At 39.9% G+C, this 19,036-nt stretch overlaps 1 protein-coding gene across 1 annotated transcript in view; it reads right to left on the minus strand.

The window, feature by feature from the left end:
* Window positions 1–461: 461 nt before the first annotated feature.
* UGT8 (UDP glycosyltransferase 8) overlaps window positions 462–19,036 on the minus strand; it is a 47,321-nt gene continuing 28,746 nt past the window's right edge. The window contains exons 3-6 of the mRNA XM_062574829.1: window positions 9,307–9,449; window positions 6,063–6,139; window positions 4,443–4,662; window positions 462–2,735 (exon numbers count right to left, since the gene is read on the minus strand). Coding sequence (XP_062430813.1) covers window positions 2,372–2,735; window positions 4,443–4,662; window positions 6,063–6,139; window positions 9,307–9,449 — 804 coding nt within the window. The 3' untranslated portion in view covers window positions 462–2,371. The remainder of the gene's footprint in view (window positions 2,736–4,442; window positions 4,663–6,062; window positions 6,140–9,306; window positions 9,450–19,036) is intronic.

Below are 19,036 nucleotides of genomic sequence, written 5' to 3' on the forward strand. Positions count from 1 at the left end.
TCTTTATGCTGCTGAACTGAGTTTACAACCAAAAAGACTATTCAGAAATCAAATCTCTTCCATCATTATGAAAATTTCTGTTCGTGCTTTTTAAGCAATACAGGTATAACTTAACATGTACACGCAAAAAAAGACGACTTATACTTTACCAAAAATGTTCATATAGATGAAAAAAAGCTTTAAAAATGCATTTTAAAGAAGAGAGGCTGGTCAGGCATTCAGTCTTTCAATTGACTCATCACTGATTTGACCTACAGGAAATAGATTTACATTTCCACATTATAATAATGTTTGATTTCAAATCCACATCATGCATGATTGTATATACTGAGAACAAAGAATCTGTGTATTTCAATATGCATATATGTTCATATACACACACACTGGGTATTTTAAACAGCATTTGGTCGAATAAAAATATACTTCCAACAACAGAATTTCTCTATTAAATCCATGTTTATTGCTTAAGTTTTATCACAGTGGAGATTAAATTATGCTTAATCATCCGGTCAGTGCTTTTGTACCTTCTTCAATGCCAAAAACATTTAAACCAAATCATTCATACACTCGAAGACTTACTACCATCCCACCATTCATCGCCTCTGTGTGCTCCTTTAGTTGCCACGAACTGGTAAGATTGTAAAAAGGTATAGCTAATAGGCGTATTTATAATACCATTTTCTTCAAGTATTCAGAGAACAGTACAAGTAGCTGTACTGTATATTAGAAACATATCTGTACTGTTATTTATTGCTACAGGATTGAGGCTCCTGATGGAATGACAGTGAAATATCGCATCACTGTGTATGAAGATGATCTCAGCGCTCTGCAATCACCACAACTCCCCTCCCATGTTAGTGAAAAACACTAGATAAATGGGTTTCTTTCCTCTCTCTTTCAGACATGGGATTTCAAACTACAAATAAATAAAAGCACACACTCACAACACGTGTAGTGCAAATTCCAAGTAAACAGAATGACATGGAAATGAACGCATAGTTGCCACGCGGGGACAGCGGGGCAGCTCCGATCTCCTGCCCGGCGCCCTGCACGCCCACCTCCCTTGCAAACCCAGAGGAGTCCCATGTCAGCTGCAGTGATTGAAAGAGATTGTTGCGGGGGGCCGCACAGCAGGGCAAGGACGAGACGGTCTCCACACGCTTCATGCCCGCGGAGCCAGGTTTAACGTCATGCGTGACGGCAGACCTCTGCAGGTGCAGCGGTTCCCGGCCCAGAGAACAGCCCCGCTCGTCCCACACTCAGGGAATTAATATTGGCAACTATGCAACATGGATTGTGTGGCCCAGACTAGTAGAAAGTAATGTTTTTCCACATACAACCATTGAAAGAACATCTACAACATTATGATTTAGGAAAAAAAATTAATAACAATGATAATTAATAGGAAAGACATTCAACTTTTTTGCATGGACGGGCATTTGTTTTTTAAACAAACCCCAAAGACTGGTTTGATTCTGCATTGCTCTGGGCCATGACAAAAACTTCTGCATTAAGCAAGGGCTAGATTTTTTTTTTTTTTTTTTAAGTTTCATTTATTTCTCCTAATTAAGCAATCTACTTCCCACATAGCCATAGTTTTAAATGAAATAAAATACCCTAACATTTTTATGGCATAAATTATATACGTAGAGAAAGACAACAAGTAAAATTTTATATAAATTAAAAATTAAGACTTATTGTAGACTTGCTCAATACCCTTATCTCTGAAGTAATGGTATAGAGCAGAAGAGTCATGCAGTTTATCAGGAAAAAGGTAGTACACATTTTAAAATTTTCTTCAGTGCTCATGTTAAGACTTTTTTTCAGGTTTGTGTTCTCAGTCTGCAACTTGCTATTTCTTTGGGAAAATTTTTTTTTAGAACATCATTCTTAGACAACTTGTTGAACTGTCAACAGATATAACAGAGCTAGCACTAAAGTCCTCTCAGCAAAAGGATGAACACATTAAGATAATAAAAAATAAAAGGAAAAAACCCTTTGTAAATAAAAAGAAACCTTTCCTCATCTGGGACACACACATTTAGCCTTTAAAAACTGAAAATTCATAAATATGGTCATTATATAACTTTAGAGAATTAAGGCTTCTAAAAACTTCAGTGCCAAAATAACCTCTCTGCATCAGCATTAAGAATAAAACACACTTTCCATTTAGGTTGTGCTTTCTTTTTTTCTTTTCTTTTCTTTTTTAAAGACTTCTCTTAGTTCTGTAGAATTTTGTCACGTAAGATTACATACTGTAGGGGAGTGTTAGAACTGCTTATTGAGGTTTTAAGTAGTTGTTAGACTAAGTTACAGCAATAAAATTCGATATTTGATCTGATTCGTTACTACTTTACATGGGGTGGTTGGCTCATTTCACCTTTTTTTCATGTTTAATGTGGCCGTTTCTTCTATACTTTCCATTTGGTATCCCATTCTGGTAATGTCCATTAACAGTGCTATGTTCATCACTTGACCAAAGATGTTTGCTCTGTTTGCGGATAAATTTTGTTATCCTGGCCAAAACATAATAAAATAAGGCAGCACCCACTAGTACAACAAAGGCAATATCCAGTAAGAAATACTGATATAAAGAGATGTTGTAAACAGCGGCACGTAGATGTTGTGCTCCGTTGTGCCGGAGGATATAATTAATCCAGTACACAGTCCGGTTAACGGGGTGACCAGGTTGGTCTTTATGAATTTCCGACAGCCTCTGGGCTCGTTGCCGGTAGCTGAACAAAAGAAATGAGAAACGGGACAAAGTGAAAATTGTATCAACCTCTCAGACTAATATAAGTCTCTAAGTATAAGAACATTCCTAAACATCTTCAGATCAAACATCAAACTTCTGTGGGAAGCCCAGAGCAACGTGCACTTAGAGGAAGATACACAACAGATAATCCGTCTTCCAATCAGTCTTTACAGCTTATTGCAAAAGAATTACTTAGTACAGACCCATGGGTGACTAAAGGCTCAAATTCACTCCTTAGCAGAAGGCCAGGAAAACTGATGAAGTGCCACACTAACCTGCTGTCGGAAGGGAATCTTAGCCAATTAAAAATGAATTGTATCAAATGAGACACATTTGCCCTTCCAATGTAAGAGGCAACATACCCTTACCAACACACCACTCATTTATATTCCTGTACAGTTGAAAATGTAAAATAAATTTGGAATTATTAGAGAAACATAGAAGAAAGCGAGAAACTCATTTTTGTGCAGTAGATTTCTTTTCACAACCAGAGTTCAGCCTAAAACTTTTTTTGATAACTGGATGTCCCCTGTAGCTGATCAAGTCAAATTTACTCCCCTCCTCAACCCGCCAACAACTGCAGAATAGACAGGTTACTCATGCAGAACTTGCCTTTTTACTTTGGATAATTACATAAGAGAAAACCAATGCAACTGCAGTTCATGGGATTTCTTTGGCAATGTTGTCCTTCACTGAGGCTCCACGCCCAACCAGTCTACTCCTAAACATTTCTTTTTCCAAGGCATGTGCTGCTTAAAGACTTTGTTCCCATGAAGTCAAGGAACAGTCATCACCTCACACTCCAGAACTTCTATTAACTTAATACAACAAATAACCAGCTGAAACACCATTCTTTTAATCTGGAGATAGTCTGAACATCACAAATGTTGAAAACAGATTCAGAACAAACTTCTAAATTGTCCCTCCTTCTATTTTAGAAACATTGACCTAATTTATCTGATGAACTAAAAATAATTACAAAGCCCAGTTTGTGAGCTTTTGCTTATTCCAGCTGAATGACAATAAAACAAAAAAATTAAAAGAAACAGGTTGCAGCCCTTGGATTCATAGTAATTTGTTGTGATGAAAATATTAAAAAAGAAAAGGTGAATAATATTCCTGATCCCCAAAGATATATGAGTACTTAGAACAGAAAATAATTTTGCATTAATATATTTTTAATCAAATCATAGGACTTTAGAAAAGAGTCACTTTTTGAGAACTTCCATATTTTATCTGCAGCACAAACATTGCACACTACAATTACATAGGTATCTTTTGCTCAAGATTCCTCAGGCAGCACAACAAAGACACTCCAAAGTATGTTACTGTGGTGTAATCAAGACATTAAAAGAGATGCTGATCTGCAATGAGAAATAAGTCAAGCCAGCTTTGTTTCTATGATCTTGTTGCCCTTCTTGCAACAACTGTCACATATTTACAAAGACAAAAATAGTGAATGCGATTATTGAGTTTTGGTATGCTGAGTAACACACTTAGCATATAAACAGAAACAGAATCAATTGAGAAATCTTGTGAAATGGGACAGCTATGAGAATACTTGTCACAACTACATAAAAATCCCAACAGGCATGTTTTCCCATGCACAGAAATTGTGTATACATATTCACCCTATCACAGTAATTTAAAATAGAAACAGGAAACAAACACCTGAAGCATTCCATACCTGGGGTCATTAATAACTTTTACTAGTGCTTCATATAATTCATTCTCAGTGACAGTCTTCCAGTTCAAGAGGATTCCCATGCCTTTAGCCTGCACTCGAGTCATAGTATCATAATGATCTCCAAAAAGGGGAATTCCCACCACAGGGACCCCGTGGTACATGGTTTCAAAAATGCTGTTCAAACCACCATGACTAAGAAAGGCTTTAATGTTAGAGTGACCTGGAAAAAAAAAAAAAAAAAAAAAAAAAAAAAAAAAAGAGAGAGAGAGAGAGAGACACGTGAAGGGAAAAAGTTATTTACATCTATATACTATAAAGTTATTGATGCAACTGGGCACAATGCATTTGTCACCAGGTATCTGTGGTTACAAATCAGAAAGGTAAGTTGGAAAAAGCTTGTTCTCTTTAAATCCTTTTCCGCCGAAATTTTGTGTACATTAGATAACTTCCTTACATACCAACAGACACGGAGTAGCCAATACAAGAAAAGTCTCACCTATACGAGCTGCGTAAAGTAACTAATAATATAATAATTAGTATACTGTTTACTCCTTGACAACAGTAGTTGGCAGCTACAAACGGTATTTACTAGTTTAACATTACAAACAAACTAGAGGGAGAGCCTTCCTCCTTGTTATTCGTATGTAATATGGTAACAAAAAGGGTTAACAATAAATTACTTCATCTAATGGAAAAACGAGACTGCCTCAGAGCAATTTTGTAACCAAAACAAATCTACCTGGTTTAAAAGTCATTTGCCTGATCGCCACATGATGCAAATACTCCAGCTGGCATCCATGTACACTCATTCACGCGTACATACAGCCTTAATGCATTCACCAGCACTCATCATAACACCAGAGCAGTTTTGTGAATACACAAACGTCTACGTGTCCCAGAGATGACCACAAATATACCGCGTTCCCTAGGAGCTGTAATGAATTCAACTACACAACAGCAAAGGAGGACGGAAAAGAAAACTTAAGAGACAGATTCCAAAAAAAAAAAATTTACCAAAAGATGAAAAAATAACAAGTTTTAGTCTGTGTTCTCAGGTGCAGAGATATCTCAGGTTAGTTAAACAGTACGTACAGATCCCTCGGACTTGTTTTGCTGCAACGTGAACAATTACGAATGCTCATTTTTATGATTTTTCTGTGAAAAGATGAGCAAAGGCCATACTTTTCCTTAATATGCCAAAATTAAGGGTTACAATCAGCAGTTTCCTTAAAATAGCAAGTTCTCGAAAGTTTCTACTTATTTGACTTTTTTTTTTAATCTTGAATCACATAGCTTCCATAGCATACAAGACTTTTCACAGCATATTTTCTCATTTATTAGGTCAAATAGCCTTTGGAAAAAACTATGCTTTCCCATTCAATTAGCTTAAGAAAAAAATGGGGTTGATACCAAGGAAAGAGAATTAGTATCACAAAGGTGTTTGACTTAATCTTCTTGAAATCACAGAAACATCAAAAAAATTTCTATATTTTTCTCTATTGCTTCCAGTACAGGAATTACCTCTGATTTTCAGTGATTAATATTTCAGTAGAGCATTGTTAGGAGTGCAACCTGAACCTGACTGAAAATAATCAGTATATCACCATAATAGATACTCACCAAGCAGGTCATTTTGTGGTAACCACTCTATAAGCTTTGTATTGTTGCCTAAATTCCTTGGTTTGTTTCCTGAAAACCTAGAACAATAAAATCAATTTGAAATTAAGCTATCAAAAACTCCAAAACTGATCAACTCAAAACAGAGAAACAACCAAAACCATGTATGATAATTATGAAGAAGATTTCCAGTTACATGGGGATACTGTTTATTTATCACTACTGGAAAATAATCTCAGCCAAAATATTGTAAGGTAAATAACCACTAACTACAGATTTTCATCAATTTTCTTGCAGTCTGCCTTGAAAGGTTACATATTCTATTTACATAATGGCAATGCAGTGGTTTCTCAGCATATCTAACATATAAACCTTATTACAACGACTGGCTGGTGGTTTTACAACCTTTCCATGGTTCACAATCCATTATTTTACTGGAAAACTCTGATTAGTACTACATAAATAATTCCACTAAGAACATCCCATCAGCACAAGAACAAGCCCTACCATCAACACCAGACATTCCCACTCAACTGGCTGGTTCCCTAAAGCTCTTCATAGTTGACACCATCGTATTTTAAGAGAAATTACTAATACAAGTAAGGGCGGGGGGAAAACAACTACGGTCATGAGATAAGAACCTGTTGGAAGATGAAGAGATGGGGGCTGAGCCTTAAGACACTGTTTCTGTTACGTGCTTGGCTATCTCTGAAACCCAATGGCAACGCCTTGCTCATCCAGAAGTGCTGGAAAAGTTTAATCCATAGAATATGGGCTCGAAGCATTTACTAATTTACCCTATCAATGTTATATACAGTTAGAATAGAAAGTTAAATATATTCTAAACAGAAGGGGGGAGAATTGCAGTGACTACTGGTAGATTTTTCATAGCTTTGTGACAGATCCCTCAGAAGGCATAAAGTACTCTAAATTACAACTTCATGAAGCATCAGCTTCATATATATTCTACACATTAAAAACAAGAACCCCCATGCTATTTACACCTTATCTAAAGCAAATGAACCATGTTACTGGTTTCAGCTCTAACTAGTACCACGTAACCAGAAGCTCATAAAGGACTATAAAGACTTACTTAATGTGGCATCATGACCTAAAACTGTAAAGAACACTATTCCCCCAAAAACCTAAAACATCAAGTATAAAAAGCTATCCACTTCCAACACTGACCACAGGTTTATGGTTTAAAGAATAAAAATTGCAAAATAAAGTTAGACTCTTAATTTCATATTTAGGTGTCTAATTATTGCACTCAGACACTGAAAGCCACTTGCTCAGCTCTTCCAAAGTCCACAGCTTAAAGCAAGTCCCAAGGAGATCTTCCTCTTTCCAGAACGATGATGGGAAGAAACTGCAGGTGGGTTGCCTTATCCAAAAGCCATTCAGAAGATAACAGATCATGAAAACAAAACAAATGCCAAGAAAAATACTACTACTAAGCAAGCAAGCATTGAGGGAAAAAAAATAACAAAAAGCTTCAGTTTAAATTGTTGCTTTTCCATTAAAAAATTACCCCCAGGAAAAATCCATTAAAAAATCAAATATGTACCATAGACAATGGGCACTTTCCAGAGACAGAATTCCTGGGAAAGACTGCTACAAGGATGAAATAAAAGAAAAGCAGTAAGAGGAACTGTGACTAATAATTTAAAGCCAGGCAGAGTAGGAGGCTTTGTATGGAATAAACATCTCCATCTCAAACAAAAACTGACAAGATCTCGATTATTGAACGTTTTATGGCATGACCTAAAGAACTTCAGTTTTCCTGTTCATGAGCAGGGTTCGCTGTTTCAAGCCATTTAAAACACATTGAAATGAAAATGGCTCCCGAGAGACAAGGTCAAAGAGGAAACACTTAATAGACTGGTTAAGTATGTACAATGGAAGCATAGCTCCTGAGCCGCAGCAAGGACAGTCTCAGGAAAAGCGTTTGCATACTACAGTATTACAAAAGAACGGCCATCACTACAATCCTTGCTATTCTGAAAGCTTTCTGAAATGCTACTTTTCAGGCTGCAATTGTCTGATCACAAAAGCTAAGAGTGGCAAGGGGGAAAAAAAGCCTTCACTGAAGAACTCTGACATTTCCAAGTGGAAAACATTGTAAGAGCACTCCGACTAAATATGTTACCTTAAATACACCTTGATCTCTACTCCGTGATGGAAAATAGAGCATGTTTCCTTTACAGAAGAAGGGTCACAATACTACCTGGCCTAAAAATGCACAGTAAAGTTCATCTTCCTATTACACTTCCTGCGCTGGGCTGAATGATGACCAGGCTTTATGTTACCGTTTATGGGAAGTGGATTTTTTGCCAAAGAAGCAAACAATTGTAGATAATCTTAGCAAAGCAACCGTCAGCAAAGCAAGTGGGCTGCAAATGAAGTGAGGTCTGACTATCAGACTTCAAGTTACTGTGGTGACAAACTTTAGGAATCCTATCAGCTACGGCAGGAGAGCAGCTCCAAAGCAGAAGATGGGAGTTGACGCACAGCATTGTCACCCAGCGGCTCAGACGGTTGCTCGTGCTTGTCTGTGCCTCAGATCATTTTGTTAATGGTCACAAATAAGTAATATGAGAAGGGAAAGACACTCTCTCTTTGCTTAATTGCCAAATGAAGGTAAGAATGAGGGAAAAACACAAGCAAGGAAGAGACCTGACAGCGAAGAAAATTTAAGGACTGGCATAAGAAAGGAAGAATGAGGACTACATCAAGCCAGTCAGGGTCAGAGGAGAGAAGCAACACTGGTGAAAGGGCATTTCTCCAGTGCATAATAGTTTACAGAGGCTTTTATCCTTTCTGTGATACATGCTGTCTTGGATCTTTCCAAAGATTAAATCAGCAGAATGCCATTCTCCCTCCCTGATGTGTCATCTTTACAAGAAACGATGACAGTATGTCACTAAGGTTACAACCTCAGACTCTCTTCACTGTCCCCAATCTTTCTATCACATACTTCTGGGATAGATACTCAGCATAGGATTATAACCTACACCCTACACTGACCAAAAAAAGACCAAAAAAAAAAAAGTCACAGCTCCTCCACATTACTAGGGGACTGCAATAATTCCACGAGTGTATTTCAGAACAGTTAGATCTCCTGTGCCACCCAGACTATTTGAACTGCAGACTCTGCATTCAATGGCACTCTAAATCATAGTGGTACAACAGAAAATGAGCGTGTGTCAAATTCCCCCCGCCCAAGTACTTCTACCATTGCACTTACCTCCAAATAACTCTCTGAGGCAGTCTTGCCAAGGCATGCGCTAACTTATTTGCTATATCTTCAGACAGATATTTCACTCCAGCTCCAAATGAGACGAGGACAAAGCCATTTTCATTAGCACCATTCACCCATGTTTGGAGATCCTGTTAAAATGAAAATTTATACTGAGAAGCATCTAGAAGCATAGGCAAGTCACAGAAGCAGACTAAATAAGCATTACTTTGCAGAAACATTTGTTGGTTCCTACATTACTTAACAAGTCAAGATTCAAAAGTTGTAACAATTTGGGAAATTACTGAGTACAATGACCCAGACATTCACGAGAGTAGTTCATAAAAGTGTTTTTATTTAACTTATATAAAAATAGCTGAACTTGAAAGAAGTCAGGGCTTTCAAAAAACATCTCCCGTTTCCAGTGTTCCAGGATTTCAAGGAACAGTGAACAATAATCTACATGGCAAGTTTGTTAGGGGCTGATGCCCCTCTTTTTTGATTTATACACTTCACCTTGTTTAGGCAGTCACATGCATCTTCCAAGGCATGTTACCAGTATTACATTAAGCAGTACTACCCAGAAACAAATTAAAAATCTCTGCAGTCCCTGATGCAATTCTTGCACTCACAATACCATTCAAGTCAAAAGCAAAACTAATTTCACTGGAGCCTCTCTCTGAAGGAGAGACCAGCAAATAAGGTCAAAGCCCTTACATTTTGTTATTTAAGTAAATAATACCACGAAGAGTATACAATAAATGCACTGAGAGTTCTTATATTACTCCCCTTTTTCCTTACACCTGTCCTTCTACTGTGACTCTTCTGAAATCAAATCTCTTGGAATGCAATTTTCTGCAGACCCTCCTTGATACAAGGACTACCTCAACTTGGGCAAGCAAGGCAGCGGAGAAAGCAGAAGCTCGCAGTATCGCATTGCTCTGACTGCATTAGGTCCTTAGAGTTACCTGAATGCAGAACGACGCAGGTCTAGGAGGCGTAAAGGGGAGCTGTGCAGCGAGACGAGCGGTAGGAGGCAGCAGCTTTTGCAGCAGCACACACTCTGCCTCCTTCCTATCCGGCAGCCCGATTGCAGCTGTGGGGCAGCTGCAGCACAGCCGCTTCACCAGCCCCCCTGCTTGCTGCTGCTCCTGCTGCTATGTGCTGCCTGGGGGCTCTCAACAGGAAAAGGCGTTAACTCAGTTCACCCAAAAAAGGGATGCTACGATTAGGTGTCCGATCAGGTTACGAGCTGGGGAAGCAGGAACATTGCTACACGGCTAAATCTAGGTGGGGGTCTTGGCCTCAAGCTCACCTCTGTAAAGGGAGGAGACGCTGCTGTGCTCCATCTCTGCTTCCCCAGACGGGAACCGCAGGAAAACGGGCACAAATCACAGCCCCCTCGGAGCAAGGCTCCTGGCTGAGGAGGGCACGGGGCACACCGTGACACCTGCCCGCACAGCGGTTCAGAAGCGGCTTGACATGGTCACCCACCTCGCTGCAAGATGGCAAGGAGTGGGTGCAGCCAAGCGCATCCTCCAAACGCCCTTCCTGGTGAAGGGGGCACTGCGGAAACTGCACGTGTCAACAAGCAAGCGAGGCAGTCTGAGCCAAATGGGCCCAAGCCTCTTCAAACTGGGGGCATCCAGCCACAGTTTGGGACCCACAAGGAGCAGCAGTGCCGTAACATCTAACGGCTACTTACAGGACAAAATGTTTGTTAGTTAAAAAAAAAAAAAAAATAATAAAGTTATGCACAGACATCCTCACAACTGCTAGGCGTGCTCTTGCCGCATGCGTACTGCTGGAGATTAATAGCGCTGTGACAATGTCACTGCCGCCGGCTGAGGCACCGCGCCAGCGTGCAGTCGCTGGAGCCAGCAGCAGCTCTCAGTTACTGCCACCCTTCTGCAGCACCCTCCAAAATCCGTCACCTGCGCGTTTTGTTACGGAACACCTCCTTAATGAACGGAAAAAAGAAAAAAAAAAAAAGGAAAAAAAAAAAAACAAAAACAGTCCCTTCCTTTGGCTAGTATGTGGATTTCAACCTGAACTACCATATTTCAGATCTAATTATCCAGAAATGCTAGTCATAAAACTTCTGACAACAAAGCAGATCCTGAAATATATCCCCCAAAAATGTGTATGAAATCTATCTAGAGAAGGATATGGCTATTAGAACAAAATAAGGACAGCAGTGACATAGCAGCAACTGGGTTCCCACCAGACCCAAATGAAGTCATGTCCTGGGCCTTTGGGGGGCCAGAATTTCACTGCCCTAAAAACTCACTGCCTTGGGTTTGTTCACAGTTAACGCCTCAGGCAATTAATTGTTATGTTACTAAAGAGACAGCAAAATCTGAACCCTTGGTTGACTTTGTTGCAACACAGTTTATATAACTGATGAAAACGCAAGCCAGCAGATAAAACTACCTCAAGAGCACCGAGATGGCAGAGCCCTGCAGAGCCAGAAGAAAAACTAGCTTAGCATATTACACAGAACAGAGTTGCTAGCTAAACACATCTCAATAGGAGAACAATGTCATTTGGCTTCGGGGGGGGGGGGGGGTGGGGACAAAAAAACAAAAAAAAAAGGGGGGGGGAGAAAGCAAAAATCAGAAGGTCCAAGGTACCTTTTGCAAACATGCCTTGCAAATAGAATTTCAATCTAACTGCTAACAGCAAAAATTATAAAATACCACCACTGGCATACAGATACAGCAGCCTGCCAAAGAACATCTTATCTCTTCCAAGGTACGGTTTGATTTTAACTTCACCAAAGCAAAATGTAGGCCAGCTCAACACCAGTACAGCAATAGGAAGTCAGTAAAAGGAAAGTAAAGCGCGCTGTTCACAACGTGCCTCTTGTTCTGGTAATAAATAGGAGGCCAGACATAACAGAGCAATGCGGCACTCTCACAGCAGAGCACAAAACCACGAAAGCTACCACAGAAACCAACACGCGGACCAAAGGCTTGTACATTCGCCTGGGAATTGGGCATGGCTCTCCCGTTATACAGCGAAACAGGGACTTCCATTTTCTCTAAATTCACACACGCACGCTTAATTTTTTCCGTTTGCTTCGCTCTTTTCCACTTGTTTTTCTTTCCTACTTTTTTTCTGTGCACGTGGGCAGAGGTGCGGAGCATCTCTGACCTGCTCCCGTACTGAGTCATTTATTACTGGCCATGCTTCTCACATAAGAGAGTCCAACTGTTTTTAAGTTATCTGAAGTTTGTCCTTGAACGTCAGTTGAGAACTGAATGCACACCGCAAACATAATTATGTTATAGTCACTTTACAGAGCGATTCAGCTAGTTACATCTTGAACTCCTTCCCATCTGTTGTTTAAAGCTAACTAGAAAATAGCCTTTTGCAGCCTTCAGTGTAAGTCATTCCAAAAAGCAGCCCAGTATCACGCCCTAAAAGATCAATCTGTCACAAAATAAATTTATTCAATTCATATTCTGAGAGCTGAAGTCATCTGCAACTTACTTGTCTGAGTCCCTGTTCAGCCTGCATTCCCTTTCAGTAGGGGACTGCAATTTATTTCCTAGGATTTTGCTACGACTGTAGCCTTCTGAGCCGATTTTCTCACGGCATGCAAAATATGAACGAATAACTATTAAGTATCTACAACTTTACTATTTACCACGGCATTAGGCTTGCCCCACAAAAGCATTTTCATCCTACTGCTGGGCACAGCAACCTGCCCCGTGTTATTACGCTTTATTTTGCGGCCAGACCTCTGCAACCCTTCCGTTTGAAGCTGTGCCCCTGGCTCGGGAGAACGCATGCCTAACAGGGGCGCAAACCAGGAAAACGCAGTCTTTCCGCCGGGGAGCTCGAAACCCAGGCAAGCGAGGCGCATTCACGCAGTCAGGATCAAACAGAGCGGACGCCTGCCACCTCCGCCGGGCCGCAGGGAGCGGACGGAGCGCCGCGCCGGACACCGCGAGGGCTCCCCCTCCGGCCTCACTTCCCAAGCACGGGCACACGCGCGTACGCTGCCACGGGCTCCCAGAGCGGGATGCAGCGCTACGGATTTCAGCGGAAAGCTGCTCGCTGACCTCAGGAGGAGCCCGTCCCACTGCCGCGGACGGCTCTGCACAAGCAGGAGGCAGGTGGAAAAGGAGGTTTGCCATGCTCCGAGCTGCACAAGCACAGACCAGCTCATCACCACGCAATACTAAAGAAAACATGAGAGTCGGGTAAAACCTATTGAGATAGTGACCTTGAAGAGCCTGTTGGTCCTCTCAGATTCATTTGACTTCTTAGAAAAGCTGTCATGAGAAGGAGTTCTATATACATTTTCTAAATTAAAAATCTAACAAAACTGAATTCAAATGACTGGCATCAGCTGCCCTTTGGTTACAAAATATGTATGAATGTCCTGGGACCATTAGCTGGGCCATGGTACAAGGAACAGTATTTCCCCGTCCCTTCCCTCTTACTGATATGGCCTATAAAAGGCATATAGGGGAAAGTTGGAATAGATAGAAAGGGGACTATGACCTTGGCACGTGAAAAGACTTAATCAGAATTATTACTATGGCTATGTCGAGCAACTTTTAGAAATTTCACTTGAATTCTTGCACACATGATGCTAATATTTACTTTTTCAATACTTCGCAAGAACTGTGATACAAGGTTAGTAGGAAGAAACCCAGCATATCCAGGCACTCCAGTCACCTTTCTGCCCTTTGATTTGCTTGGAGCACATCAGCCCCGACACTCCAAGTGTCCATCTCAAGGGGTCTTCTGCAACAGAAAGAAACCAGAGAAACCAGCTTTCCTGAGCACAGCTGGAGAAAGAAAGAGGGTGTACACTGAGTCACCTTATCAGTTACAGAGCCACACAAATTCCTGTGACTTGTACTAGGAAACAAATGAAATCACCACTCCAAAACTACACACCGAAAGTTTCATAGATACCTAGACCTCTTCCGTATGAATATATTTTTTTTTCTTTTTAATCCCCTTGGACTTTTGACCTCGGCAACGTCATCTTCCTGATGTAATTAGGCATGATAGGGAACGGCACTGAGTCAGAATGAATCATTAGAGCCACCACTGTCAAAAACGGTGTGCTGCCTGTTCAGGCAGCGTTTTACAGCTCCTCACTTCCAGCATGAGAATTTACTTCCTTTTGCCCTGTTTAAATGATGTTCTGTCCTTGTTGTTCTGTAAATTCACCATGCTAGATAATAAATCATATAAGTGGTGTTTTAACCCAGGAAAATACTAGTGTGAACCTTTCAAAAGTTGTTCCATATCAATTTAGACATTTCCAACACACGTAGCTCCTTTAACTTAAGCCAGCTGCGTGCCTGGAAACCTTGTTTAGAGAATCACATCCCTGACACTTTAAAGTTTGATTTTTGTAAGTCTTAGTATTTTGCACTTTGTAACAAATAAAAATAAAAATAAAAAATAAATACACAAAAGCCTCTGCAATTCCTGGCCAAGTTTGAATGTACACTGCAAATGGTCACGTAACTGCTACAAACAGAAAAAGAAAGTGCAAGGAAAGACTAAGCTGCCACTGGCTGACAGGTCAGCCACCCCAGCAAGCTAACTCAGTGCTGCAAGCTCTTTGTAAGCATCTTGGCAAAGGAGGAGTTCTATACATCGTGGTTTTAAGATCCAAATAGTTACAATGCAATATCATTACTGAAGTGACTTTTTGGAAGAAAAATCAGATTTTCTAATGCACAAAAAGAATGCCTAATATTTGAAAATTTTTTTTAGGCCTAAACCTATCATAAAGGTGTATGTATGAGGGAGGATTGCAATATAGAGAGCTACATTACTGAGCCTTCTTCAGACTTTCTCCAAACCTCAACTGAGCACAGGTACAAAACGGAAACACCTTTGATTCTTCCACTCAATTCAAACTCTACATTTATGTCTTAAAGAAAGCTTCTCCTTTAAATATTCTTTAAATATTCACCTTTTTCTATCACTATAGCAGAGCACTTACTTATATTTGGAAAAAAAAAAAAAGGCATTTTCAGTTTCTGTTGACTTGGAAGACTCTTGCCTCAATTCAGCACCTGGCACAGTCAGCAACTGCAGACTGCCTTTTCTCCACTGAGGTTGCCCGGTAGACTGAGCAGAACCTTAGAAACAGATCTTGTCTTCCTTCTTCCAAACTAGGAATCAAAAACCAAGCAATTAAACTCTCCCCAAACCATGAAAATCTGGAGAGGAAGATTTTCAAAGGAAACAGCTGAAACTGAATTGAAATTCTGAAAGTTTGGATCAGGCACTTAATGAAACTTTTAGTTGAATCTGGTTTGAACCAGCACAATAAAACAAACTCGAACATTTCTTAAAGCTGCCAATCCTTCTAGCTGACACTCAGTCCCACTGTTGGGAAACAGGAAAGAGTAAAGATTTACATATATATATATTTTGGGGTAAAGTCACATTAAAAACAAGCTGATGCTTAGATGCATATTGACATTTTCCAGAAACGTTTAGGACACTGAAATATAGCTGAAAAATCTTGGGATTGGAGTGGTATTCAAAAGGATCACATGAGTTAGTGATGCTATTTCCTCCAGGCTTTCTCAGGCAGTATAGAGGTCCATCCAAAGGATAAATCAGAGTACCCACCATTAGACACTTCACCTCTTCTTAACTACGCCCATCCCTCCACAGAGGAGGTGAGGGAACTTGCAGACACAGTATTACCTGGGATGAAATTAGCCCATATGCAGAACAGAAAGCCTATCAAGTCATTTACTATAGTTAACACTCACAGCAATTAAGTATAAAGCAGAATTTGATCTTCTTTCTTCTTCTTCTCCTCATCTTTTCAGTACAAATTGAGGTTTATTTTAATAACAAAACAACTTTAAGTCATTCCATTTCTGCACTTCTAAACCAATTTTGGTTTTCAACTGCATGCAGCTTCACACGTATCCACAATGAAACATGACCATCAACTAAACACAAACTCATTATCCATCATTTTCATTTGAGTTAAATGAGAAAACTGTATCAAAGCATTTCACACTTGAGCATGCAAAAGGGTGTAAGAGCACACTCCAAGTTTTGATATGGTGCTAAACCCTGTCAGGCCTTTACTTGTTTTCACATTAACTTCCATGCAAATGCAAATGCTTTGGGCAAAATAGAGAAAAATAAAATGACTAAAACTTTCATTTGAAGTTTCCTACTTGTTGATTCAGATGACTAGTTACTTACTTTGACTAACTGATTCCAGAATAACAAGTCTCAGAAGAGGTACTAATTCATCTTTAAACGCATTCCATATCAGATGTGCTTTCTGAAAGCTTTAAAAGTAGTAATTACACACACTTACGGGTTTTACAGAGCTGTATGGCATTTGGACGGACCAGGCAGAGGCAGAGTCAGTCTGCTACTGTTCCCTTCCTTCTTTTAGGAGGAAGCTTTCTTGTGGTCTTTTGGCTTTGTGGCCATCTTCACCTCTTTCAGAAGTTATACATTTGTTTTTGAAACACTTTCTTGCATTTGTCATTTATGCTGTTCAAAGACTGCCTAAGCAGGCGGCTTCTTTTTCAATGTTAGTAAAATTTATTGCAGACAGAGCTTTGTACAGGAGCAGCTATTACGACCTTGCTTTGTTCTCTTTTCTGAGTTATCTATGAGTAATGATTTCTATATGACACTGAGCTACTGAAGAGTGAAGGCTTTTGAGTATGTACTAGTCTTTAGCTAAGGTTCTCCCTCTGCTTGCACAGGGAAGAATAAGCACTTATTGATCTATCTTCTACTAGAGGCAGGGGAGGGGAAAAAAAAATCTTTTTTATCATTTTCAGACAAGAATGCTATTGTGCTGCCACCACTGTGTGAGCTTTGTTCTGTTTGGTTTTCTAATTAGCTATTCTTAGCAGGCCGAGATGCTAAATGCACAGCTGTGACTATAGAGTGAGGGCCCAGCTGGCAGTAACGAGTGGTGCCTAATACTGAGCTTTGCTTCAGATAAACAAAGTGCACAAATACAAACATTACCGGGTTTAATATCCGAAGCGTCCCCTGTTCAGCTGCTATATTCAAATGTATAAGAGCACAAATGTCTCTTCTTTGAATATGGTTGCAGACCAGCGTTCTCCAATGGAAGACACAGATACACTGTGCAACTTCTACTACAGGAACCTGCTTAGAGTAGACAAGACCAGATCCAATTTCAAAAGCGAAAAAAAGGGATTTTTAGAAACTAGATACTCACTGATAAAAGAACAGAAACATAATCAAACAGTATTTCTTAAATGTCCTGATCTTTCTGGTATCATCTAAACAGTACTTTTCTCAGATGAAGTATTTAAAAAAACACTGTATTAGCAATACATTTTTACCCTCATTTCAAATTTTATTCAAAAATGTTGCTGCTGCACAGGCAGTTAAAGCAGATTAGTAGCTGGATTGGATCCTGACCTTCTAGGTGTCTGTAACCCGGCTCAAGGCCAGAGGGGTTACCTGCACACCTATCACTGAACAAACAGGCTGCCAGCGCATAATCTGAAAGTCAGAAAATAATGCGTCACAGGCTACCCCGGGTCTACTGCGAGCCCAAAGAAACACCAGCGTTTCAGGCACAGTGACGTTCGTAACGACTTGCTGTTCGTTTGTGGCTCAGCTTATTTGCTGTAACGGGCAACGGAGGTGAAACCCCAGAGCGAGGATGCAAGCGCGAGGGGCAAAGGACAGCTCCCCCCTTCCCGCATCAACAAACGGGCTGCCTGCCCCCAGCTGTCCTTTGAACGCTCAAAAAGCATCGAATCCTGGCTTCTCTCGAGATACTGATGCTGGCTGCACCACATGGCATTAAGATTGTTATATCAATTATATCAGTAATGTCATTCTACCAACGACAGCTATCATATACAAAAAAATCCCTACAACTTAATACACACTTTTTTCCACGTTTTGTAGCTATTCTATCAATAGGACATAGAATAAGACAATTCCAAAAGTAATGCCTCTGACAAAAAAAAGAAAAAAAAAGCATATTCAAGTTATAGCATCAGACTGAATTTTTCTATTTTCTTTGTGGTTAACACCACCTAAGTTATACTAGCGCTCACAGTTGTGAAACACAAAATGTTAAGATTTGATAAGATTATTCTCAAATAGGTCTCCAAACAGTATTAAGTGTACTATTGTCACATTTTACTTAATAATGCTATTGGTGATAAAATGGAGTTTTTTTAATATCAGGAATAGGTCAGTTTTACTGAAAAACAGATTTAGCACTTCCCTATGTCTCTCACCATTCAATTATCTAGCATATACACCATGTATGTGCCTCAAAAAAAAAAAAAAAAGCACTAGAAATGTTTTCAAAGTGTAAAAGTATTTTAATGTCTAGAATTTTATTGTCCCTGACCTTTATCACCTTTCCCCATTTAACATCCAATACCTAAATAAGGTTTTAAAGTCCAGCCAACCCAAAAGGAGAATAAAATTCAGAGTCAAAACACAGGTAAGAAACACAGTACCACAAGCCTTTGCCTCGTCTCCTGTATCTCGGCTGTCTATAGAATTACAGAGAGATCCAGTAAAACCTCCAAGTGCATCTTAAAACTAGAGGTCAACCAGGGAACTGCTGTGCAAGTACTTCCCTGATGCAGTGCTCTTCGTTAGAAATCCATTACTAATTGGACCTTTGGCAAACACACTAGGAGAGCAGGCTTGCTTTTCAAGGGAAAAGACGGGAGCTGAAAATACAAAGCTTGCCCTTCAAAAG

Source organism: Rhea pennata, chromosome 4 (assembly GCF_028389875.1).
Source record: "Rhea pennata isolate bPtePen1 chromosome 4, bPtePen1.pri, whole genome shotgun sequence".
NCBI lineage: Eukaryota > Metazoa > Chordata > Aves > Rheiformes > Rheidae > Rhea > Rhea pennata.